The sequence below is a fragment of the Podarcis bocagei genome (genome assembly GCF_964188305.1).
Source record: "Podarcis bocagei genome assembly, chromosome: 3".
Classification (NCBI taxonomy): Eukaryota; Metazoa; Chordata; class Lepidosauria; order Squamata; family Lacertidae; genus Podarcis; species Podarcis bocagei.
Genome location: NC_138127.1, coordinates 82,389,861 through 82,417,592, shown reverse-complemented (window position 1 = coordinate 82,417,592; position 27,732 = coordinate 82,389,861). Strand labels below are relative to the sequence as shown.

At 42.6% G+C, this 27,732-nt stretch overlaps 1 protein-coding gene across 5 annotated transcripts in view; it reads right to left on the bottom strand.

Moving 5' to 3' along the window:
- Nucleotides 1-27,732, bottom strand: part of USH2A (usherin) — a 457,494-nt gene that overhangs the window by 371,617 nt on the left and 58,145 nt on the right. For all 5 annotated transcript variants that reach the window (XM_081185934.1, XM_081185935.1, XM_081185936.1 and 2 more), the window contains exons 10-13: nt 15,270-15,465; nt 13,487-13,617; nt 8,409-8,604; nt 1,219-1,860 (exon numbers count right to left, since the gene is read on the bottom strand). In XM_081185934.1, coding sequence (XP_081042060.1) covers nt 1,219-1,860; nt 8,409-8,604; nt 13,487-13,617; nt 15,270-15,465 — 1,165 coding nt within the window. The remainder of the gene's footprint in view (nt 1-1,218; nt 1,861-8,408; nt 8,605-13,486; nt 13,618-15,269; nt 15,466-27,732) is intronic.

Sequence of the window (27,732 nt, the reverse complement as noted above, 5' to 3'; positions counted from 1 at the left end):
GGTATTGAACTAAATTTTACTCAGAGCACACTCATTGAAATTAATGGACCTAACTTAGTTGTGTTCTTTAATTCCAGTGGCTCTACCCTGAGTGAAACTTAGTTGAATACCACTCTGGATAGGACTAATATTGGATAAAACCCCATATTTCTGAGCCAGCAAAAACAGAGCAGTAATGTAAATGAGATACAAGTCCTTTAGTGTAGTAGAAATGAAATATCTAAAAGCGCAATAATATTCACATGTTTATTGTTGTTGTTTACACAAACATGTACGGAGGTCATAGCAAATCCCAAAGCCAGCATAAACAGTTTGCTCTCTGTGGTTTTTGCTGTCAATTGACCATTAAAAAAAAAAAAGCTAAAGTAGAATAAATCCCTGCCTTTCCTTATCAAGGACAAAGGTGATTTACTATCCCAGGAAGTCCTGACATAATTTCTCTGCATTGCCCAGCCTGCTCTCTGATTAAATGCCTGCTTCTGAGGGTCGGGACGTGGGACACGGGTGGCGCTGTGGGTTAAACCACAGAGCCTAGGACTTGCCGATCAGAAGGTCGGCGGTTCGAATCCCCACGACGGGGTGAGCTCCCGTTGCTCAGTCCCTGCTCCTGCCAACCTAGCAGTTCGAAAGCATGTCAAAAGTGCAAGTAGATAAATAGGTACCGCTCCGGCAGGAAGGAAAACGACGTTTCTGTGCGCTGCTCTGGTTCGCCAGAAGCGGCTTAGTCATGCTGGTCACATGACCCGGAAGCTGTACACCGGCTCCCCCGGCTAATAAAGCGATATGAGCGCCGCAACCCCAGAGTCGGCCACGACTGGATCTAATGGTCAGGGGTCCCTTTACCCTTTACCTTACTGAAGGTCAGTGGGTCAGTAACACTGGGTATTGGGGTGGAGAGGGGCAGTCCTATCTATCAATGCAACAGTGGTACATCAGGGGACTAAGCAGCAGCAGTGTCCCACCACCACCAAGATGGGATGGGTCGAGGCAGTGGCCAGCTTAGGGGAGCTGTGGGTTGGCAGCAGCAGCCCCATATGCCAAACCAGACCTAACTTGTCCACTCATTTCTCAATCTCTTCCCCCAAGTAGCTTGCACAGAATCAGCACTTTTGAGATCCAGAGACATGCCCTTGAGTACATTATTTAAAATATAGTAAAAGAAACAACCACATCTTGCAACAGACAGTTTTCAAGCTGGTTTTGTTCTCATTTCCTTACCTGGTTTACACACATTGCACCTTCTTCCGTGGTGATGAGGCAGACAAACACATTGTCCATTGAGCTGGTCACAAACTGTTCCTGGTCCTGTTCCCAGAGGATCACAGTCACAAATCTCACAGCCAAGAAAGTTCTGAGTAGTGAGATTGTACGTATGAGGCATGCACTGACTGCACCGAAGGCCTGTGACGCTAGCTTTGCAAGGACATTGTCCCGTTGATTTGTCACACAGCGAAGAGCCGTTTACTGTACCAGCCTTATCACAGTTACAGGGTAGACAGGCTAAGGAATCATTTTGCTGCACTTGGTAGTACCCATCTAAGCAGTCACTACATCGCCTTTCCCCAAAGTTAGGCTTGCAGATACACTGCCCTGTGTAATGATCACACGCTGTACCAAAAACAGATCCTGCCATTTGACAGTCACAAGGCTTACATCCAAAAGCATCCAGCCCGTAAAAACCATCAATGCAAGCATCACAATGAAGTCCTTTGATATTTTCCTTACAATTGCATTGACCAGTAGAAGGATTGCAGAAATTGTTCACAGACCCATGGATATTACACTGGCAAGCTTCACAACCATCGTTCTTTAAAGTATGGAGAAGTTTATATCCAAAGTTGCAGTGATCACATATTAAACCTAAAGAAAGAAAGATCATCATTATAAATAAAATAAGGAAATTGAGCGGGGGGTGGGGTGGGGGTGGGATATAAACTTTACATTGCTGAAGTTCCACTGTAGAAATCCTTGAAATGGAAGAGACTAATAGGACATCTAGGCCAATTCCAATTCCAAACCAGCACAACTTACAACTCTGACCAGCTATAGAACTCAAACAGCAACACACCGTAAGTAGAAGAACCACAGAAAGGTGTCTAAAGAACAAATTCTAGCCAATTCAGGAAAGAAACCCATGTCAAATACATTTAACAGTCTAGAATAGAGAGTCAACAGCCAACGGGATCTGGGGAAAATTCCTTCCTGACCTAGAATATAGCTTGGCCAAGAACAAAATACAGTTCAAAGGATAGGCACAACTTACACATGAACAATGTCCCGTCTCCAGCAAGTACACCTGCAATCAATGATGAATCAACTCTCATATTAGGAACCAATTCAGCTGTGAATGCTAGGCTCAAAGACAGAGCATATGCTGTGCAGGCAGGAGGTCTCAGATTTGGCCCTGGCCTCTTTATGTAGGGATAAAAAAGATGAAGACCCCAGAGAACACTCAGTGTAGACAACAGTACTGATACAATACTGGGCTAGATGTGTCAGTGGTGTGATTTAGCATAAGGCATCTTTCTTTGATACTATTACAGTGGTACCTCGGGTTAAGTACTTAATTCGTTCCGGAGGTCCGTTCTTAACCTGAAACTGTTCTTAACCTGAAGCACCCCTCTAGCTAATGGGGCCTCCTGCTGTTGCCGCACTGCCAGAGCACGATTTCTGTTCTCATCCTGAAGCAAAGTTCTTAACCCGAGGTAATATTTCTGAGTTAGCGGAGTCTGTAACCTGAAGCGTATGTAACCTGAAGCGTATGTAACCCGAGGTACCACTGTACTATTGAATTCCCCACAATCTGTACACTTCACAAGGGCTTTGCTTACACTATTGTGAGAGATCCCAATTTAACTCCTTTCTTAATCATGGTTAACAAACATCTGCTGAAGTTTACATATGCCTCTCCTTCCCCAGCCCAATTTTTACTGATTTTAAAGTATACTGAAATCATGATTAATGCTGGGTTGTCTTTATATACATACATACATACATACATACATACATACATACATACATGTATAACCAAAACCAGTATATCAAGTCCACATGTTATCCCCTTCCAAAGTCATGACTTTATGCTGCCTCAGGCATGGATTATGAGGGGTTTATGAACTTCTGATTTTCATTCAGGAATTGCATTGTTTCTAATGTATAAACTGCACTACCAAAAAAATTAAATCCAGAATATAATTTGAGAAATGCCAACCCACATTTATGCATCTCTCGCCTTTTTATGTAATGAAAATAAAATTATCACCACCCTGCCATTGTTTAACTGCACCATACAATAAAATAAAATACAGTGGTGCCCCGCAAGACGAATGCCTCGCAAGATGGAAAACCCGCTAGACGAAAGGGTTTTCCGTTTTTGAGCTGCTTCGCAAGACGATTTTCCCTATGGGCTTGCTTTACAAGACAAAAACGTCTTGCGAGTGTTCCGATTTTTTTCCGCTCCCCCCTTTTTTCTAAGCCGCTAAGCCGCTAATAGCCTTTTAGCCGCTAATCCGCTAAGCCTTTAATAGCCGCTAAACCGCTAATAGCGCTAATCTGCTAAGCCACTAATAGGGTTGCTTCGCAAGACGAAAAAACCGCTAGATGAAGAGACTTGCGGAATGGATTAATTTCGTCTTGCGAGGCACCACTGTAAAATGGAAGTCCCGTGTTTTAACAAGTTCACTCTTTTTCCCAAAAAAGTTACATAAAAATACAAATATATATATTTAGAATCTCCTATGTAGAAAAAGCATCTCCCCAAACGGTGGGAAATACATTATATATGGATAAAAACTGGAGAACTCCAACAGACGGCAAGTTCCTTTAGCAGTGATGAATGGCTCACCTAAGGCATATCATTTAATTTCAATAAGGAAAATAAAAAAGGACCACTATTGCCGCAAATTTTAAAAATAACTGTATTGTTAACAAGAATTATGACTCATTTTGAACTATTAAAATTGGTCTACATGGATTCATATCATATCAGTTTTAAAAATATGCACCGTGCTTATTTGAATATGCCATACATATTCCTGACAGGTAATCTATTCCTAACGATACTGAGAAAGGCCTACAGGGCATCACATTCAATGTTAACAAGTACAGGGGAGTTAGCACGCTTGGCATTTAATTCACATTCTTCTCCCTTTTTTATTCTAGATGAATGACCTACTTTAATAAAATTATTGGTGCTAATGTATTTTACCAGTGATAGGATCATTAGTAAGATTTAACAGTTGTGCTAACTCTAACAGCTCATGCTCCATAACATTGCAGCACTTACTTACATTTTCTGTTATCAAGCTTGTTTAAACAAGCACAATGACAATGGACTCTAAGGTTACTAGTATATCCAATTGTTGTTGTTTTTGAAAGTCAGCACATATATTTAAATAGCTGCACATGCTGAATACAAAGCATTTCAGTATCACTATTTTGTTCAGTAGTAAAATGGCACCCCAGTTCTCATTATATGGGTACTGTATTTGGGAGGCGCTATTATATAGTATATACAGATGATGCAAGCATGAAGTTTCACCTTCTATGGAAGTAAATAAGAAATCCCCACTTGTCCAAGAGCTTTGGATCAGCCTTCTCTGATGAAGGAATAAAATGTACATAGCTGAATCAGAATACAATGCCTCTGCTAGAATTCATCTTCACTCCTGTTAATAAAGTGCACGTCTACAGTCTGAAGTGGAAAAACTGAAAGTTGGGTGGAAATAAAACTATTTTCCAGAGCTTTTCTTCCAGAATGAGTTAACCACTTTCAACATTTTCAAGTAGTATTGTTCTGTAGCTGACTCATGCTGCTGCAATCGAATACTCAGCACAAAAGTAGTACTAACAATAACTTTTCTGTGGCTTTTGGTTGGGCTACTCAATACTACACTTTAAGACATCAAGGAAGCAACATTATACCAAATCAGACCACAGGTCCATCTAGAACAGTAGCAAACTGAGAGCAGCTCTCCAAAGTTTCAGAAAGGCGCTTTCCTCAGCCCTACCTGAAGATACCAATGATTATTTTAATCTAATAATAATAATAATAATAATAATAATAATAATAATAATAATAATAATAATAATTTATTATTATTTATACCCCGCCCATCTGCCTGGGTTTCCCCAGCTACTCTGGGCGGCTTCCAAAAGAATATTAAAATACTATGATACATCAAACATTAAAAGCTTCCCTAAACAGGGCTGCCTTCAGATGTCTTCTAAAAGTCTGGTAGTTGTTGTTCTCTTTGACATCTGGTGGGAGGGCGTTCCACAGGGAGGGCGCCACTACGGAGAAGGCCCTCTGCCTGGTTCCCTGTAACTTGGCTTCTCGCAGTGAAGCCTTTCTGCATGCAAATCATGAGGTTTAGCACTGGTTTCCCTGGCCAGCTAACTATGACCAAAAAGTTTCAAGTGTTTCAGATTACCAAACACTTTCATGTGTTCCTGAAACAAGAGTGGAATGTGGGAGTCTGCCTGAGTACAGATCTTGCAACATGGTGGCAAGGTCCAGTAGAGCCTCTAATTCTTGTTATTTCAAATTCCTCCAGTATCGGATAGTAGTGACAGTGCTTATCTGCCCTCTTGGCAAGGGAACAGCTGCTGCTTACCAAGAGTACGAGTGGGAGGACCAAGGTGGTGGGGAGGTTTGGTGCAAACACACTGGCAGGAGCACCATGATGGCTCTATCTATGTTGCACTAACATCCCTGCCACTTTCCACTCTTTCCTTCCCAGTAAGAAGCAGCGCCTCTGCTGCCAGGAGGTCAGGTAAGTGCTGCCGGCCGGCCCACTTTGCCATTGCTACTAGATTCCTCCATCTTCTGTATCAAGCAAAAGAAACCAATGAATATTTGAAAATAGTCAAAGACATAAAGATTAAGGAATAAATTAGCACACAAAGTGTATGGTAGAAAAAGAAGAAGAAGAGTTTGGATTTGATATCCTGCTTTATCACTACCCTAAGGAGTCTCAAAGCGGCTAACATTCTCCTTTCCCTTCCTCCCCCACAACAAACACTCTGTGAGGTGAGTGGGGCTGAGAGACTTCTTAGAAGTGTGACTAGTCCAAGGTCACCCAGCAGCTGCATGTGGAGGAGCGGGGAAGCGAACCCGGTTCACCAGATTACGAGTCTACCGCTCTTAACCACTGCACCACACTGGCTCTCAAAGTACTAGTACTCAAAGTGCACATACCAAATCAGTAGCTATAGACACTTAGTCTGAGTAGATAAACTTAACATCTCCAATCATTTTCAGTGATATATTATTTACTGAGAAACAGGATACAATTTAAAAATAAGGGTAAATTTACCTAATATGAGATCACCATGTGAATAACAAAATAAGTTTGAACTGCTCAATGGTATTATGAAGTGTGACTGAACATCCAGCTACAGTGGTGCCCCGCAAGACGAATGCCTCGCAAGACGGAAAACTCGCTAGACGAAAGAGTTTTTCGTTTTGGAGGTGCTTCGCAAAACGAATCTCCTATGGGCTTGCTTCGCAAGACGAAAATGTCTTGCGAGTTCCTGTGGGGGTTTTTCCTTCCCCCCCCTTTTTCTAAGCCGCTAAGCCGCTTATCAGATGATCCGATAAGCCAATAAGCCGCTAAAAGCCGCTAATAGCGCTAATCCGCTAATCCATCAATGGGCTTGCTTCGCAAGACGAAAAAACCGCTAGATGAAGAGAATCACAGAACGGATTCTTTTCGTCTTGCGAGGCACCACTGTATATCACTACTCCATAATTACATGTCAGAGATGCTTAGTTTTCTGAACCTTTCCCCTATCACTGTGGGTGTCTTTTGTCTTGTGCTAACAAAGTCGTAGATGATGTACCTGTTCTTAAAATAATAAAGGAAGATTAGAGTCTACAAGAAAGTATTGCATATATTTCACACACACACCCCAAATCATTTTTTTCCTGATAATAGTGTCTCCTCCATCTCTACCCAACCCTGGTTTCCAGGAAATTTTATATCTCTACATTTGACTAATTATGCCATAGTACTCAGTGAAACCAATGAATGATGGGAATCCTCTGCTGAATTTTGGTTAGTTCCATGAATGGAAGGCACCATTCATTGGATCCAACACATTCCATGGGAGATTATATGGAATTGTTACTTTCTCTGAACACAGAAAAAAGCAATTGCATGAAAGCTTGGGTTTGTTTTTTTTTTGAGGGGGGGGGGTGAAGAGTCAAACATGCAACCCACAACCTACAGCCTAGAGCGGTTAGGCCCAGAATAAGCTTTATCACTTGATGCTGTTGATTATCCATAAATTGCACAAGTCCCCTGGGAATCAATGAAATTAAAGAGTAGTTAAACATGTTTGCCCATAAGATTTCTCCATAAAATAGGTCTTAATAATGGGAAAGCTTTTTTTACACTTAAACACATTTAGCATCAATACATGGCACAGTTATTTCTGCAATGAAATGGTGTATAAATAGGTACTAAAATACAAAACATTATTTTAAAACCACATGTCTGGGGCATGTACAGTTACGACTCAGAGTTCCTTTCATCAAGAAATTTTCCTTGCATAATATTCTCATACATCAACATTTCAAAGTGTATTATATGCACTGTATATTTTGGGTGTTTGATAAATTTTGTCCTTACATAGATGTGGCTCCCCTCAAATATGCTGGAAGTAATAAATTGCTATAATCAAATCTAATTTCTGGAAAATACCTGTGGGAATAGCAAACAAAAAAGCACGTCTTGTTAAAAAAATGATAAATAACACTGAAGGTAGTAGTTTATTATAATCAACTTGGCATTGAATTACAAAATTAAAATTATGTGGCCCTTGATAACTAACCCTAGCAATGTGCAAGATCTGTAGAATTATGTTGACATTTTCCATTTCATAGGAACAGTTCAAAGAATTATAATGGGAGGGGAGAATGAAAAGATTTATCATAAAGGACCCTGTAGCGCAGAATATTTTTGAGGAGAAAAATCCATTTATTTTTGTCTGTTAAGGAAACTGACATAGAAAGTATTTTGCTTAAAACTCATTAAGTTTATAGCATCATGCAAAAAGTGCTGTTTCCCTGAAAGAATCATTTGTGGCAGCAGTAAGCAAATTATATTATTTCTGTCCTTTATTATTACAAAGCGGTAGGTGCTCCTGTAACTACTAAAACCTACTAAATGTAGAATAACCCAAAGAGCTGATTATACTTTGCTTTGAGCTGTAATTGGGTAGGATAAATAAATAAGCAACTGCATATTATTTAGTCAGTTTTCCATTATTTCTCATGAAAAAGAATACATTTCACCTGATGTGTTTAAAAAAGAAAGAATGAAAAGGTTTGGAGCATGTTTTTTTATTTCTAATTTGTAGACAAAAGAAAGATATCTGACTGTAGATTATTGCCTTGCACCTACCAATAACATTTTCTTTACACTTGCACTGGCCTGAATTTTGGTGACAGGTAATATCTCCATTGACTGTCCCAGAGGTATTGCAGTTACAGGGGCTGCAGCCATCAGGGTCTGACTGCTGTAGATTGTAGAATCCATCCTGGCACTGATTGCACTGTCTGCCAGACACATGTCTCTTACAATTACACTGACCTCCAATCTAAAAAGATACAAAAAGAAAAATGTTGAGGAATGATGAACTTATCTTTTCCCCCCCCCACCCACCCTGATAAACACTCATTAGCAACATGGGTGGGTTGGCAGGTTGGACAATCTTTAAGTGGGAACAGGGACAAAATAGGCCTCCATAGTTTATTCTCTAGCAGTTTACTCACCATAAAATAAAACTATAGAAACTGTGAGAATAAAAATTCATTAGAATGACTTTAAGGAAGAGCACACTTTTGGAGGAGGAGGAGGAGGAGGAGGAGAAGAAGGAGAAGAAGAGGATGATGATGAGGAGGAGGAGGAGGAGAACATTGATGAATATGAATGGATCTAGTATCAAACATAAACTGGACACAAAGCATGCAAAATCACCACCAAGCACACAGAACCGCAAAATACTAAACAGGTTTTCTGCTTTCAAAGAGTTCCAGCTCCAGGTTTGGTCAGACCCTGTTCTGATTTCACTTCTTCACCACTGCCCATTTGGATGTTCTCGCCCTCTAAACCCCACCCACACCACTGGCTGGAAGGAAAGAGCAAATCAAGTCAAGAGGCTGCTTGCATTTGTCACTGCTTTAATCAGAGGTGGGAAACCTTAGGCCCAATGCATCCCCCTCCAGGCCTCTCTACCTGGCCCGTTGAACTCTTCCCAGAAGCACCCTCTCTCCCCAGGCCACCCCTCTCACTGGCCCTGCTTCACACACCCCTTGGGTGTTTTGAATAGACTAGAACACATCCTTGACTTATGACAGTGTATTTTGTTTGCCTGTTTGGAGGTTAGAGGGAAGGGTGTGAGTAGACAGTGATCTACTGTACAAAGGTGAAATTATTATTCTTTGCCCCACTCACTTTCTGCTCTTGACTTCAGACCCACCACTGGCATATGGCTCCGGAAGTTTGCCCAGAAGAAACAACAGAGGATCAGAGCCAGGTAGTTCATGGAGATGGCAGTGGTGCATGCCCAGTGATTCCAGCTCTTTACATGCATACTGTTTTCAAGACACCTTTATTTGAAATGTGTTATGCAAAGATCACTCCCTGTAGTAGTGACAGTGATTACTGCCAACAAAGTTTTGGTTTTGTATGTTTAGGCATTTGCTAAGTTATTTGTTACTTCTATGCTAGCATTTAATAATATTAGATTATTAAGCTTTATTGACTCTATTTTTATGTGCATTTTGTGAAGAAAGTTTCCTTACAAAGTGGGCTATAAATATGTTAAATAAACAAACAATCAAAAACGATGAAGCAAAAATGAGGCCAGTGAGAGTTTGCTGAAGTATAAATCATTTTACTGCCCAGCTGAATCATCTTACAGCTTCTTATAATATTATGAAGGAAGGCTTGTATAATTGGAGAGGAACACTACTACTGGGAAGTGAAAATAACAGAGCAGCTTTTTGTAAGTTATGTTCCATGAATGTTGTGCAAGGTGGCAAAAGACTTTTTACAGTGCAGTGGCAATATGAGAAACACCAAGAATATCAGCAGTAAGTGAACTCTGGTGCATAGTACATAAGCTTGTTTGTATAATTTGCTTTTCTCGAGCAATGCTCTTCTGCTAGGTCACAGCATGATATACTTTCTAGTAGCACTCCTCTTTGGTTCCAGACCTGAAAAATAAGGCTTATGACACACAGTCCAACACAAAAAATCCAGTCTGTCCCCAATGAAGAAGCCACCTCACCCACAAGAATGTTCAGCACAACAACGGATAGAGTTAGAACGGGGTCGTTAGCTAGCATTAAATATTATCTCTGTACTTTATATTTACTTCACAGTGTCTGTGATATACAGAGGTGCACCTAGTCCCCCTTGCCTCCTTGCCAAAGAGCTGCATGCCTCCAAAGATGGGAGAGACCATGGACTAGAAACTCAAAGAGTTTGCTTTTCATCACCTCTTGTCCTCTGCCAGTGACTTCCTGCCTCCTGCACTCCCTCCACTTGCTGCTTTCCCTTCTGCGTCCTCCCTCCCTCCCTCCCTTTTCCCTCCTCCTGCAGCTCTCACCCACTCCCTCTGTCTTTCTTCTGTCCAAGCCCCACTGAGCACTCCACTCACATTTCCAATAGTGCAGCCGGCTGACTGCTGTGATGACCCAGGCCAGCAACCAGATTCCTCCATCAAGGTGCCCAGAGAAGTCTGCGAACATCACTGGGCTGCCCAGAGCAGCAGAGGAGCAGCCCAAGGAGCGTGAAAATGGGTGCCCTTCTCGCTATGGCACCGTTCCATGCTATGATATGGTACATGGCCATGAACATAGCCAGGATTTTTGTAGGTGGGGCAGAACCTCAGTTTGCAATGTATTTTTATTGAATTTTATTGATTTAGGGCAGGCAGCTGCCCCTCTTTGCCCCCGCCCCCGGGCTACACCCATGTACATGATAGTTCATGAGAGAGCAGTTCCAACAGTGACATTCCACCTCCGAAATGCACTCCTCTTCAATGCAATCAGCATCTACACTAATTGACTTTTGACACCCAGTAAAAATACAGCTATTCGCCCGAGGATTTGGCTAAAGTGATGTCCCTTATTTGGCTGGAGTAGTTATGTGGTTAGCATATTGTTTGATTTTATATTAAGTTGCATTTTGAAATACTGTTTTATTGTATTTTAATGTTATTCCTTGATCTGGAATTGTGTGATATGTACAGTATAGAATTGCGCTCTTTTCTAGATTGTACCTTAAAAAGAAGACAATGTCATCAAGGCAGTTTTGCCACTGCAAAAGAACCACTTCCTCCTCTAAACCAACTTTTTGTGGGGTGGGGTGTGTCCCCCCCCCCCAATCCACAGGATAAGAACTTGTGATTGTTCTCTTCCAGAATCCTGCATCTTCGTTTAGGCTAAATGACAGATAACTGGTTCTGTATAGGAAAGCATTGATAAACTGCTGGGAATGGTAAATTATGCAGAGAAAGTGTATTGTGGCCCATTTTTAACACATTTCCTTGAAAATTATCCTTGTGACGTGACAATTAATTTTCATGAGCCAAGGCCTTATTCCTTATGATTCCATCTTCCTTGGGTCAGACCTGGAAACACTCCCTTCAATAATGCCTTTCTATTTCATGTAATTCATTTCAGCCCATACTCTCCAGCCTTATTAATCTATTTTTTAATGCCTCTTAATCATTTTGTTCTACCTTGCTCCTTTTGCAGCAGTCTATTGATGCCTTATTGAGCTGTACAGTTCAACCCATTTTTCCTTATTTTCTTTTTTATATTATCTTGATTTTCGACTCATTTCTCAGTCTTAGCCATCGCTAAATTTCTGGCCATCCAAAAACAAAACACCCTACTTTGCCACCTTGAAGCAGAACGGCTTACCATTAAATTGCTGTCAGCGCTGAAAAACTGCCACTTGAAACAAGAAATCTCAAAATTGGCATTTAAATTCTCCCCTCCCCTCTCTTTCCCATTCTTACCATATCATGCGACTTTCAAATTGTTTCTGGAGTTGTGCTATTGGCCAAAAATGTATCATTATTAGAGGCAGGAAATCAGACCCTCTGCTTTAGACTATTGTCACTGTTTTAATAAGTACAGGGCTCTAGGATTTCACATTTCTTTTTGCCAGCCTAAACCCCAAGCTAGCAATGAGCTCTTCACAGGTAGAAGATATCAAATCTTGCTGTGCTCACAGAGCCTCTTGAAGGATCAAAGCTACCAATAAAAGAATGTCCCCAGTGAGCATAAAAACAAACATGAAATGACAGAAAAAGCCACAAAACGTTACTGGATAAAAGGATTTTTCATCATTGCACCAATGAAGAAAGTTTAGTGTCAGGCAAGAATACAATAAGGGAATTGGGTTTGGACTGATCCAGCTCTCAGCCAAAGGCAGGATTTTCTACACATTTTCCTGCTCTTTTGAAAGAAATGGATTTATTACAGCACTATATGTTTTTGCTTGCAAATGAAAGCAGTGACTTAAAATAATTGGTACCATTTTGGCTTTTTAAGATAAATTTCCTCTTGTAAATAAAGTAACAAATTTGTGGTCATTTGTGTGTGTCAGCTCTCCAACTCATCCTTAGCCTGGCATTATTGTCTAACAGTTCTTCACATAATCCCATATCCATAGAAAGCAAAAATTGGAGAAATGAAGGCATCCAGTCTGCACGTGTGAACTGCTCTGTGTCTGCTGAAAGTTTCAAAAGGCTTCAGGCAACTATTTAGCAAGTGGGAAGGTGGTGTGGGCTACTTAAATGGATTTTCTTTTTTAAAAAATAGTGTTCTTAAGGCATTTTACAAATTGTTTTTCATATTATTATCATACTTCTTCAGTCTTTAGAGATATGGTGATCCAGATAACAGAATCACAAAATAATTTCGTATGTCCTATGTGAATCTGCCGCTATTTTGGGGAAGGATTCCTTTCTTTTTAAAAACTTTAAATGTTATCTATCCCATGAATTGTTGGAAGTCACATTAGTGCCAACAGCTGCCAGTAATAACAAGTGTGATTTGTTGTACCTGCAAGAAAACCCCTGTGCAGGATTCCAACCACTCTATTCAATCTCCAGTTTTCACCCACTCCCAACCAGTCAGCATTTCATGGCAAATTATAGAATCATAGAATCTTAAGAGTTGGAATGTACACAAGGCTCATCTAGTCCAACCCCCTGCAGTGCAGGAATCTCAGCTAAAGCATCTTTGATAGATGGAATGTTCAGTCCTTATTTGGATGGGTTTGTGCCCCCCTACCCTCATTTTTCATTAATGTTTTTTGTACTTTTCCATTTCCAAGGCTCCCCAAGCCTGCTGACACCTCCCTCTTGTGCATGGGTGTTGTTTTGGCTACATATGCAATGGTACTCATAGCCTGAATATTGGGAATATAGGGTAACATTCTAGGTTAATCCCACCTACCTTATTGCATTGGTGGCTACTGTTTTTGGTGCCTGCTGTGTCGCATTTGCAAGGATTGCAAACATCCACGGATGAGAGATCTGCATCTACGTACCGATAAAAGAAATCTTTGCACAGCTCACAATTTCTTCCTGCATGAAGGAAAGGTTATGCATTATGGCTTCCAATTCATTAAAATTAGCTGTATAATTCAAAATTAAAGACTATTCCTTTGAGGGAATTCTATAATTTTCAGGACGTCCATTTTAATGCACCTTTCATCTCTACCTGCCAATTTAGTGATCCAGAGCATATGAAACAATGAACCTGTTACAAACTGTGTTTTACTCCATTAAACTTCCATCTGTTACATAACACAACACTCCTATAAAGCTATTCTGTATGAATATATATTCTATACTTAAAAAAGAGAAATTACTCTTAAACATCCAACTTTCCCTACCATCCTTAAGAAGGAAAGCCAAGAGTACTAAAGGGAGTGTCCCAAAACCACCACAAACATAGCATGCGGAATTAGAAATTCAGCAAGTATGTTCTATTTTAATACATTTTAGAGTGAAGCAAATTAACAAACTAAATGACTTAGCAGACATGAGTTGTGGAGAGGCAGAGTTCTGCTAAACTTCTTTATTCAAAATATTTGGGCTTTGCTTCTACTTGAGACAAACCAGAAGACATTTTGCCAGCCAACCATATGCATTGGCTAATGCATCCAATAGGGAACTTGTTTCCAGTGCTTGATGGACCTGAAAGACTGTAGATTCTGTTGGTACACCGGGTACTATGTTGTTCAGTTGTTTCCCTGGCTAAAACAACAGGCTCAATGTGAGGGCAAAATAGTTTCTGAGGTACATTGGCTCTTATGTAAGCACAAGATCTTGAAACATTTGATAATGATAAGGGATGCTAGGTGCCCAGCCGGAGTTATATGAAGTTTTATGATGGCTGACTAATGGTTGTTTTAAATTGTTTATAAATTGTTATATTATTTTATGTTGTTAGCTGCGCAGAGCTCCCTTTTAGGAGGAAGTGTAGGACAATAAAAGGTCAATAAATAAAGATATTGCACCACTCCATCAGCTGCTCCTGTTCCTGTTTATTCATGACCTGATGGGCAAGAGCTCTCCGGGTTTTCAGGCAGGAGTTTTTTCCAGGCCTACCTACTGGGGATTGAACCCAGGACTTTTGATAAGCATCACATGTGTCCTACCTGTGAGCTACCACTCGTCCCTGCTGCATTGCATTACATGTAAAGTGTGCTAATGTGGTGGGAAGATCACAGGCATCAGGGGAATCATGCACCCAGCCTGATACACACATTGGCTTGCATTAAACATACTGCTAAGGCTAAGGTTTCATCAGCACAAGGATGTTCCTTGAGTGAAATCAACTTTCCTCTACCCTCATGCCCTCTAAATCTGTTCTGGAGGTTCCCACACCTCCAGTGTAGATTTGGGGATGGCACGCCCCCATTGTGCTAGCAGGAATCCTCACAAGGGCTTCTGCTAGTGCAACTGGTTAGCTGAATATCCCCCACTGTGTTGTTTATGTGGGGTGTGATCATATCCCCTTTTCCAACCATGTGAACCAAACAGCCTTGGAACTTTATTTTATATAAAGTTTACTTGATTCTATAATACACGCAGATAGTGCAAACCAATCTCATTTTCCTGGTCTGATATGTAGCATGGAAATTTCTTTACAATTCAACCTCAGATGTAATGATGCTTTGGAATGACTGCAAGAGCCAACCACCATGGATATATTCTGTTCTGTTAATTACCTGTAGTGTTATGTTGACAGTTATCACAGACTCCGCCACCTCCTCTATAGTGTTCATTAGGAAAAGAATCCATTGTCCTGTTGTAGTGACAGCTTATTGCATGGCCGTAACATTGACAAGGCTTGCAATTATAAGCATGAACTTGATCTCCAGGATGAAAAGGCTTGTCATTGTACAGTGGCCAACAGTGATCGCACTGGAACAAATGGAGAATAATAAAGATATTATGGTTCAAAATGTCTACATAGGTACAAGTGTATATACCGTCACTGTGTGTTCTGTGTTGTGTGCTGCAATTTTTAAAAAGATACAACAGAGGAGAAGACACGCACAATACACCACTCAAGACACTCCTACAAAATTTACAGTGCAACCCTAAGTATGTGTACTCACAGGACCGTCTTACCCATAGGCACTAGGGGTGCGGGGCACCCGGGCACTGGGCTCCCAGGGGTGCCAGGCCAAGAGTCCAGGGCCTGAGGGTTGCGTCCGGGGAAGAGCCCGTCCTTTGGTCGGAGCGCCGCAGCAGGCTCTTCTGCTGCGGGCGGCTCTGTACCACGAGTTCAGGGGCAACCAAGCCAGTGAGATGCTGAGGCAGCCGGCCCGCTCTGCCCTCCTACATGCCTGGGACTGGGCAACCTGGAGGGGGGTGCCAGGCAGACCTTTGCAGCCTGGTGCCGCATATGCTTAAGACAGCCCTGTATACTCAGAAGTAAAACCCACTGAATTTAATGGTACTCACTCCCTAGAAAAATGATCTATCAACTTTAGCATTTAGCTCTGATCCAGAGGACAACATATGAAGCTTTGCATGGAAATTCCTGACTCCTGGGTGCTTCTCATATCAACTGATGGTCAGGTCAACATCACTGCTCAGGGATTGGATTTTTGGAACCATACACTCGCTTTGTTCCACAATGTCATAGGTGGAAGCACTAACCAATCTGAACCTGTGGATCATATATGATGCAGGAACCTCCAAGTCGGATGTAGGTTCTTTTTCTGATATGGCACTTTTTGTGCTTTCAGATGACATAGTCCATACAAAGAAACTTATTCCTACATGGCAGACCATGCTTGCTGCACCATGGTTTTTTTCAGAATCGCATGTCTTTTGCCTTAATTTAGAGTTGACATTCTCTACCCTCCACACACTGTATTTTCTGTGTATAAGATGCCCCCATGCATAAGACAACCCCTATATTTTTAAAACCCAAAATTTAGAAAATACACTATGCACTATCCATGTATAAGATGACCTCTTATTTTAAACTTCAAAAATTTGGGGGGAAATACAGTCTTATACACGGAAAAATACAGTAAATCATTCACAGGAGCCTGCAAGCCTGCAAGTAAATTTGCAGTCAACGAAGAACTAAAAATTATATGAATGTTGGGTGGAATTGAATTTTGCGCAACATTGGGAAGAGAGAGGGGAAAGCCCATTTGCACAAATGGAAGCCCTTGCTTCCTACCCCAGTGCCTCCATGTGGAGCCTATACACACAGCTGTTGCGATTTGTGCAACTCCATAAGAATGCTTGAGGAATTCAATCTTTGCAAATTCTGGTACAAACTGACCTGGATCCACACCTCCTGAACTAATGCGTAGATCATATTGCTGCCTGAAACACAAGAGTGCATGGGAGTTGCCCAAGGAAAGTTCTAGATGCATTATGCATGTTTAGCCTAATCTCTGATTGCATTGTATGAGATTGGAGGCCACAACGCTGTTAAAGTCAGCTGACAGAATCCAGAAAGAAGCTGCAACTGATTACAAAAACCAGCACTTCCCTTTGGTATTCACTCTTGAAAACAGAGTATTTTAGAGCTAGTTATCTGATCAAACTTCCTTAAGAAATGTCTGTATTAAGCTGGGTTTCCAAGTGATGCCCAGTGCAGTCTTGGATGGCCACTACAACAAGGTCCTGTACACAGACAGACATTGTATTTGTAGTCTACCTCAGGTGGAAGACATCACTCATCTGTTGGCCTGCCCTTATAGAGAGACCCATGAGATCACATTCTGAAACCTTTGTTTCACACAAGCAAGCAGGTATACTACGCAGCAATGATCTGTTTTCTTTTGAGTGACAACAATAGCTTTATAACACACAAAGTAGCTCTCTATACACTGGCTGCTAATAGTAATAATAATCAGGAAAAATGAGTTGGATAAAATCAGTATAAATTGCTGTGGTGATTCAGATGTTTAATTTGAAATCAAGCTGAATTTGTGTTTGCTGGTTTCTCTGGTAACCTCTCTTACATCATGGATGTTGCCTCATATTATGGATGTATGATTTGTATTGTTTTATTGGTACTTATGTTGACTGATTGATTGACACTAATATATTTCACACTAGTTGTTTAGATTTCTTTTATAAACAAAAGCTTCAGCTGCAAAGTATATCACTATTAGTATAACACTCTAGTTGGAGTTTAGATACCGGGAAACTTATAATTATAAATTGATAATAATATTAATATTATTAACAGTAAAATAAATTTCCAATTTGAATCTACAGAACAACTGTTAATATTAAGACTGTAGAAATATTTATCTATTAGAAGTCCCTGTGGTTATATTAGAGGTCACATTCACTAGCTTTTGGTGCTTTGCTAAAACCAGACAAGTGGGAAGAGTATAATGCCTTGTAATGATCCTTCCATCATTCAGAAAGGGAGGCTAAATTATTCAAATAAATTGTCCTCTACAAATTATTCATTGAGCTTTGCTATTCTTAAACCATGTCTTCCTGTACTTTCCAGCTTCAGCTTCAAGGCTAGACAACCCTTGATCTTTGAACCAGAGCTTGAGATTTTTGTTGTTCATAGAATCAGCACTAATGTGCATAACCAAAGTCTCTCCCACCCCCAGTGGTGACTTTTATGAGGTGAGGACAGTGTCAACAAAGCTATGAATTAGAAGTCTTCAGATAGTCCAGGAACTGTCATTAGCAACTGGCCTCCTTCAGATTTTAAGCTCCATTATAAACAAATATCTTCTTGAGGCCCTGTATTTTCAGAAAAAATGATGTGTGACCATCAGTACAGAACCTTCTCAATAATGTGCCATGGTTGCATGAAGACCCTCAGCAGAGAGACCACCAAGCCACCTTGCTGCTTCAGTTTAGATGTCTTGTGAAAACATTTATATTTGTTTGCATAGCATTTTGAAATACTGATTGGATTAGTTCCTGTTGTTGCCATTGTTATATTTAGATTTTTAGATTTTTAAATTGCTTCCTCCAGCATGGAGGCAGTAACCATGTGAAGAGTAACACCCTTAGAGCACAACTGTTCCCTCTCTTCTTCATCAGGAACCCATTTTAAATAAGCTAGAGGGATCTCTACATTGAGCCATTGAACCAGAGTCAGTTCAGCAACACAGAAAGCTACCAAATCCTCTTGGTCACCGTACTTCTTACCAACCTAAATAGGAGCCTGTTTAATTTGCTGTCACTATTCCAGCTTGCTCTTTTTGAGATAACTCTGACAACTTCAATTTTAATTGGCTATTTGAAACTAAAATCTCATATGGATTTTCATCAGCTCAGCAAAATAAATTGTATTCCTGTGGGATAACAACCAAGTTTTTTTGATAATACAATGGCTCCTTCACAATTCTGTGTATTACCAGGTTGTCTAGGCATCTGTCTTAGGATATTCGAGACAGCACCTTGCTATTTCAACAAATACTTTCCACAAATTATTTTAGAAATCTAAGATCTATGGCCTGTGAAATTAAATCTGTTTGCCAAGGATGAGTTCATGGACAAACCCATCACTACCACAGGCATCTTGAGAAAGTTATTCAGAATTTTCCAGCTTGTAAAATTTCCAGCTTCATCCAGATAGCTTTCCCACCCACCCCGTTGCTGTGTGTCAAAACTAGTCAGGGGAATCAATTTGAGGATATTTCATTTTCATTCATGCAGAATATATATGCTTCTTCTGATGTTCTGGTTAAGGTTGTTGTGAATGAAGGCAAAATTAAGTGGAATTTCATTTTAAAATCCATAGTAACCTGTCCCGAGGTACGCTATAAATTTAAAGGGGGGGAAATCAAGTTAGGGTGAAATATTCTCACAGTTTGCTGCATAAATATTAAACTGGTGTTAAGTTAGTCTTTGAAGATGTTAGATGGATTTTGCTATTACTGTTTTTTAAAGCTAGTTTTCAGCAGTTCTATATCATAGGTGAAAGTGAATTTGAAGAAAACAAGCTTATGAAAGTGTCTAACCTATCACTCTCTCTACCAAGTGTATATCTCATCTCTCTCTCTCTCTTAAACCTACATCATCTGTCCCAAGACTATAGAAAAGAGATAAAGCAAGCACTGAAAGGTGCTATTGTGTGTGTGTGTGTGTGTGTGTGTGTGTGTGTGTGTGTGTGTGTGTGTACAATATTAAAATGAAGCAGATTGCCACTTTTCCCATCAAACTTATTTTTATTTACTTATAAAAGTACTGTATTAACATATTGGTGCATGTGAAAAAAGTGCAAGTTGTTATGCAATATGTTCCATAGGGTGGAGGTCTGAGCATTCAGTCATAAGAGCCAGAAACCCATATAGTCCAGCATCCTGTTCCCACAAGTAGTCCATAAGTAGAACCTGTGCACAAGACTCTCCACTTGTGAATCACAGCAACAGGTCTTCCCTGGTTCTTTTAGCAGTTCTGCAGCGTCTTATTCTTTCCACCCAGCCACCCATCCCAATACCTGAAGGTCAGTGGGACTGAGTAGGTAACAGCAGAGGAAAAACGGGACTTTTACTGCATGCTGTGACTGGAAAAAATGCACTTCGGCGGCAGCACAGGAAGCACCACTACTGTAGAGGATGCAAAACCACTGAAAGGGAAGGAAAATGACCAAGGGAATCAAAGGGTATATGGATCAGCAGCAGCTACTGCAGCTGACTGGCTTGGAAGACATGGCAAGGTTTTCTTATATAAATGTTTGCATCTGGGTCACATACACTTGCTGCTGCTTCCAGTTTGCTTTCAAATTCTGGCAAGTATCTCCAGCAACAGTGGCAACTTCACTGAAAGATGCAGTGTCCCTTGCTTTGCAAATATAGATGATATAAGTGTGTCCTCATTTTTGGCTGTGTACACAATTACCATTCACTCTTGCTCTCACTGCTGGTGTTTCACACTGTGTACACTTGAGAAATACTGCTTTGTGATGTGTTTCAATTCAAACCAGCTTCCACCTGATTTGAAAACGTAACCCACATTCACGTTGAATTTGCTGGTGTGTACATTAGTGCATGCACAGCTTGGCATGTTGCAGGTGTAGGGAAACCAAAGAGATTGTGCACATCAGATGAAAACATCCCTGGTGTCTGGAGCAACATGTAAATATGACTTGAAATGCAGCGGGGGGTGGGGGTGGGGGTGGATGACCTCATTGCATAGTCTTCATCTGTAAAATGTTAGAGATGCCATCATAGAGACTGTAATAATGGTCCCATCAATGCTGGCAAAAATGGTTTTTTTAAAATAAAAATCCCCAGCCTCTCCACAGTGAAATGGCGGGGAGCACATATAGCCACTTGCTGAAACAGAAATTGTGTCACTTGAAGCAATTTCATAAAACTGATCTTATTATGCTATGTAATAAAGAAAATATGTACAGTGGTACCTTGGTTGTTGAACGTAATCCATCCCGGGAGTCTGTTCGACTCCTGGAACCGTTCAAAAACCAAGGTGTGGCTTCCGATTGGCTGCAGGAGCTTCCTGCACACAATCGGAAGCCGCGGAAGCCACGTCAGGCGTTCAGCTTCCAAAAAATGTTCACAAACCACAACATTCACTTCCGGGTTTGCGGCATTCGGAGGCCAATTTGTTCAGGAGCCAAGCCGTTTGACAACCAAGGTACCACTGTACCACATTAGATGGGTGGCAGAGAGAGACAGAGAGATTTCTTCTCATACCCAAAGAAAATGATGGAGGATCCTACAGCTATCCTCCTATAATACAATAAAATCATTCTATAATACTAATGGCAGTAAGGTATATATTACCCTTTTCTACCCCATTTGATGAAAAGGGCCGCTTTACTAGATCAGGGTATAAGATCCTTATGAGAAGTTCAAGGATATCATGATGTGATCAGTCTCCTTATATTCCTCTCTATGGCATCAATTCTTTCGGAATGCCGGTTGGAAGAAAATCATAAAGCTACTAAGGTTATTCATATTACCCAATTAGGCAATATGGAAGTATGTGTTCTAAATGAAATAAAAAAAAAACAAAAAATGTGCATAATAAATGTTGAATAATTCATTTCCATCACTCTTTAGGGCATAAAAACTATATATAGTGCTTTTCTTTTTATTTTATTAATGTCAAATAGTAAATTTCTTCATTTAAAAATGATGGGTGTGACAGCTGTTTCCTTGAGCAGTAAACAGGCGCTACTGGATCAGACCAGTGGTTCAGCCGGCCAGACATTGGGTTGTTCGGTTTTTTGGGGGGAGGGGTTGTTCTTTATAAATGAAATGCCCCACCTATTTTTTTTTAAGGTGGCTTACAAGCTACAAATCAAAAACAATAAAAAAATTAAGATGCTTAGTTGTCTCCAACTAAGTTGTACTCAGATTAGACGCACTAAAATGAAAAGATGCATGTTGGTGATTCTGTCTTCCAACTGATCTACTCCATGCATGACTAACTTTGGATACAAACCTCTCTCTCTAAGTCACCATAGGTAAACCAGCAAAACAACAATAGTCATAGAACACCTGAAGTAACCTTTTTTTACAAGTCACTTATAAAAAAAGCAGGGATGGGGCCTAACACACCTCACTTGGTAAGGCATTCCACAACATAGGCAACATGCCAGAAGAAGAATCAAGGGAATGATGGTAACAGCACTTCCTTACCACTTGCCCCCAACAACTGCTAGTGACAGTCAGAGAATGGCTGAGTCTGGAGGCTCCATCTCATTATCATGGCTGTTACTAGCCCAGTTCTCCAATAAGTTATCTAATCTACCTTTCAATGCTGTATCTTCACCAAGGCAGTTTATGCTACTAGGATATGTTCAATGTTGTCAATAATAAACATTAGAACATATCATCAAATTGTAATAAAACAGCAAATTCAACAATAGGAAATATTCTGTAAGAAGTAGATGGTCTTCAACTAAGTTTAACTCTCAAAGCAGACCTATTAAACTGGGTTAAACATGGAAACCTTGCCATGCTAGATATTTGGTGGGGTGTATGGGGTGTTAGGGAAGGGGTATCACCTCTGGTGGGGGACACGTTGTGCTCCTTCTAGGGTAGTTTGTCTACCTTTGGTTCCTACCCTGCACTCAGCTCTAACCTGTGGTTTTTAATAATAATAATAATAATAATAATAATAATAATAATAATAATAATAATAAATTTTATTTATGTCCCGCCCTCCCCAGCCAAGCCGGGCTCAGGGCGGCTAACAACAATCAAATAAACAATCAAATAATAACACATTCTAAAAATATTTCATTATAAAAATTAGTTAAAATCAAATTGATGGCAACCGATTAAACAAAATTCTGTGCAGGTTGCCAGAGGAGGGAGTCAGGCTGCGCCCTGACCAAAGGCCTGGCGGAACAACTCTGTCTTGCAGGCCCTGCGGAAGGATGTCAGGTCCCGCAGGGCCCTAGTCTCTTGTGACAGAGCGTTCCACCAGGTTGGAGCTGCAGCCGAGAAGGCCCTGGCTCTAGTTGAGGCCAGCCTAACCTCTCTGAGGCCTGGGACCTTGAGGGTGTTATTATTTGCAGACCGTAGGTTTCTCTGTGGGGCATACCAGGAGAGGCGGTCCCGTAGGTACGAGGGTCCTAGGCCGTATAGGGCTTTAAAGGTTAAAACCAGCACCTTAAACCTGATCCTGTACTCCACCGGGAGCCAGTGCAGCTGGTATAGTACTGGATGAATGTGATCTCGCAGCGAAGACCCCATAAGGAGTCTCGCCGCGGCATTCTGCACCCGCTGGAGTTTCTGGGTCAGTCTCAAGGGCAGCCCCACGTAGAGCGAGTTACAATAATCCAGTCTGGAGGTGACCGTCGCATGGATCACAGTGGCTAGGTCAGGGCGAGAGAGATAAGGGGCCAACTGCTTAGCTTGGCGGAGATGAAAAAATGCCGCCTTTGTTATAGCTGTAATCTGCGCCTCCATAGAGAGGGAGGTATCGAAGATTACACCCAAACTCTTAACGGACGGTGCTGGCACTAATTGCACCCCCGCAAGAGATGGGAGTTGCCCCCTCGATCCCATATCGTCCCGCCCCAGCCAGAGGACCTCTGTCTTCAAAGGATTTAACTTCAACCGGCTCCCACGTAACCATCCAGCCACAGCTTCCAGACATCTGGTCAGTGTGTCTGGGGCCGAGTTAGGATGGCCATCCATCAACAGATAGAGTTGGGTGTCATCAGCATACTGATGGCAACCCAGCCCAAAACTCCGGACAAGCTGGGCGAGGGGGCGCATAAAGATGTTAAAAAGCATCGGGGAGAGAATCGCACCCTGAGGCACTCCACACACCAAGGAGTGACGCGATGACAATTCCCCCCCAAGCGCCACCCTCTGTCCCCGATCAGAGAGAAACGAGCGCAGCCATTGAAGGACTGTGCCCTGGATCCCCACGTCGGCAAGGCGGTGGTCCAGGAGTTCGTGATCGACCATGTCAAAGGCTGCTGACAGATCTAAAAGAATCAGCAGCCCCGACCCGCCTCGATCCAGCTGTCTGCGGAGATCATCTGTTAGGGCGACCAAAGCCGTCTCGGTCCCATGGCCAGCACGGAAGCCGGACTGGAATGGATCCAAAGCAGATGTTTCATCCAGGAACCTACCAAGCTGTTCAGCAACCGCTCTCTCAATCACCTTACCCAGGAATGGAAGATTCGAGACCGGGCGGTAATTGGATAGATCTAAGGGATCTAATGATGTTTTCTTTAAGAGCGGACGCACCACCGCCTCCTTCAGTTCCCCTGGGAATATCCCGGTGCCAAGGGACAAATTGATGATATCCCCCAGGGGGGCCCGCACCTCATCTGGACACGCTCTAATCAGCCATGACGGGCATGGGTCAAGAGGACAGGTGGTGGGCTTTCCAGCTTGGAGGAATCTGTCCACATCGGCTGGAGATATCCGGTCAAAGTGGTCCAATACTGGACCCGAGGACAGTCGAGGGGCCTCCAGTTCCTTTATTGTATCCAAATTGGCAGGGAGGTCATGGCGGAGCAACAGGACCTTCTCCGCAAAAAAGCTCGCAAATGCCTCACAGCTGTGTGTCAGATTGTTATTTAAATTTGGCTGTCCTTCAAGGGACGTTAAAGACCGAATTATACTAAATAATTGCGCCGGGCGAGAGCTAGCGGATGCAATGGAGGCCGAGAAGTAAGACTTCTTAGCGGCCTTCACTGCCATCTCATAGGTTTTCATAAAAACCCTATAAGATGTTCTTGAGGCTCCGTCACGGGCACCCCGCCATACTCGCTCTAGCCGTCTGAGGTCCCGCTTCATTTTCCGAAGCTCCTCGGTAAACCAGGGGGCCCGGTTTCTGCGGGGTCGCAGAGGGCGCTTAGGTGCGATCTCATCGATGGCTGCCAGGAGCTGGGTATTCCAGCCCTCAACAAGCTCAGTCAATGAGTCGCCAGGGGGAGCAAGGTCCCGCAAGGCCTGACGGAATCTATTAGGGTCCATCAGCCTCCGCGGGCGAGCCCAAATTGGCTCGCCACCTAAGCGGGGTGGGGGTGGAAAATCAATCCTGGCTTTCAGTGCGTAGTGATCAGACCATGGCACCTTCATCGAGGGAGACATGATCACATCTATACCGGCACCAAAGATCAAATCCAGCGTGTGGCCTGCTTGATGTGTGGGGCCCGAAACAAACTGGGAGAGCCCTAGTGTCGCCATGGAAGACACCAGGTCCAGAGCCTGTGAGGAGGGAGTGGCATCAGCATGGATGTTGAAGTCCCCCAGTACCAATAGGTTGGGGAACTCCAAGGCCCAGCCAGCCACCGCCTCCAACAGGCCTGACAGGGTGGCTGCTGGTGCGCTAGGTGGCCGGTACACCAGCCAGACAGCCAAGCTCACCTCGGAGCCCCACACTAGGCCAACACATTCAATGCCGGGGATCGATGGCGATGGTAGAGCCCTGAAAGAACAGTCTTCTCGGATTAATAATGCCACCCCTCCCCCCCGGCCCACAGTCCACGACTGGTGGAGGACGGAGAAACCTGGGGGGCGCCATCTCTCGTAAGGTGACAGTTTCCCCTTCGCGCACCCAGGTCTCCGTCACACAAGCCAGGTCAACCCCCTGCGAGGTGAAGAAGTCTCGCAGGGTGGCGGTTTTTTTGCCTATAGACCTGGCATTGCACAACACCAGTGACGGAGGTGAGTAATCCTTGCTCACCCTACCCTCGTCCCTCGGGATGGGGCGCAGATTGGAAGGGGTACGAGCATATCCATATCTCGATCCCCTTCGCCTATGACATCTGCCCCCACCGCCATACCTCCCTCGCCCCACTACGGTAGCAATCCCAAGCCTCAAACCAACCTCCATTTACAGAACAGGAACAAGTCAAATCAAAAACAATTGTACCAACACAACAAATCCCCACCCCACTCAATAGCCAACCCCAAACCAAACTAAAACAGAACAAAATAGAAATACATCAATAAAAACCACCGTTCATGGTGGGACAACAAAGTAAAAAATAACAACCCCTATAAAACATTTTAAAATATATAAAAACATATTAAGCATTTGCCGCGGCAACATCAGTGTCCTTAAAACAGTAGCGGTGGCGAGTGTGGGCCCCGCCCCCTAGGCCTGGAGGAGTGTGCCTACAGGAGGGAGCGGCCTTCCTCAACCCCCACGGTGGAGCCGCAGCAATGGTGTCCCAGTGCCTCATGAGGCCTCTTAAGCTGTGGCAGTGGTGAGTCAGTCTGGCCCCGCCCCCTGGGCCTGGTGGAATCAGCCTGAGGAGGGAGCGGCCTTCCCAACTCACAGTGCAGCAGCAGCAGTGGTGTTCCGGTGCCTCGTGCGGCCTCTTAAGCTGTGGCAGTGGTGAGTCAGTCTGGCCCCGCCCCCTGGGCCTGGTGGAATCAGCCTGAGGAGGGAGCGGCCTTCCCAACTCACAGTGCAGCAGCAGCAGTAGAAGCTGTAGGCATGTGACAGCAGCCACAACCTGGGAATGACTTCAACTGGCCAGCTAAACCAGGTGAGGGTAGCAGAAGGATCTTAAACCCTCAGTGAGTTGGGGACTTACCCTGTATGCAAAGACAGGCTCCAGAGGACTGAGTGGACAAGACCAATAGTGGGTCCAATGGTCAAGAAGGCAGTTTCTGCATGTGCTGTAGAGGGAAGTGAGAGGCAGATGGGGCTCATCAATCTGGGAAGGCAGCCCATCTAAGAGAAGGAAAACTCTCTCTCTAAACCTCCGCTGCCTTGTGGGATATCTTCGGTAGAAGAAAAGGCTAAGGAGTAAGTCCCAAGGAACAATCTGTACCTGCTGCCTTGTGGGACATCTTCAGGAGAAGAAAATGCCAAGGAGTAAACCCTATACAAATCCAGAGTGGAGTCCCTAATATGGTTGGATGATGACGGGTAAACCTCCTTCCAGCAACTCCTGCAGCCAAGCTTGGGCCAAACGTATTGCTCTGCTTTCCTTTGGATCACACAGTGAGGCCAAGAAGAGTCTTGTCATCTGGGCAGTGCAGGATCTCCATACATACTGCCCAGGCTTGCACCCCAGAGAGGTCACTTCACCCCCAGAGGCAAACTCCACTGTCTCTTGAGACAGACGGATGCCAGCAGGATATTTGGTTGTATGTTATTCTCCAGAAAACGTAGCCTGATCTATTATTATTTATCCCCGCAGCAGTGGAAAGATGACAGAAGAACAAAGATGCAGGGACTCTAAAGGATTTATTTAAACAATGTACCCTAAGCATTTTGATTGTATTTAATCACTGAGACAAATCTGTCAGTTTTCAAACTTTGGAAGTAACCTCTCTTAGATGTTTGAATGCTGTTCTGGGGCAACAATGTAGAAGTAGTGTAAGATTGCAAAATGTTAAGCTAGCTAGCACCAAACACCACCAAAATTGCAGTAAGAAAACTGACTAAAATATCACCCAATATTTGAAGTTGAGTGAAATACGTTTTGTTTTAATTCTTTGTTAGAAGAAACTGACAGTACGGTATACATGAAAATATACAATTTACCATACTTGACTATTAAAGAAGGATACTTCAGTGCAATCCTATAAAGTACATGTCTAGTCAGAAATAAGTTGCATTAATTTCAACAGGGCTTACTACCAGATAAATGGACATAGGATTGTAGACTTGATAATTATAATTAGAGTCACAGAGTGTGCAAACTAATTAAAACTGGGAAACCTACTGAAACAACACAAACATTGACCCACCAAAAATTCTGATAGAGCATTTGCACCATTC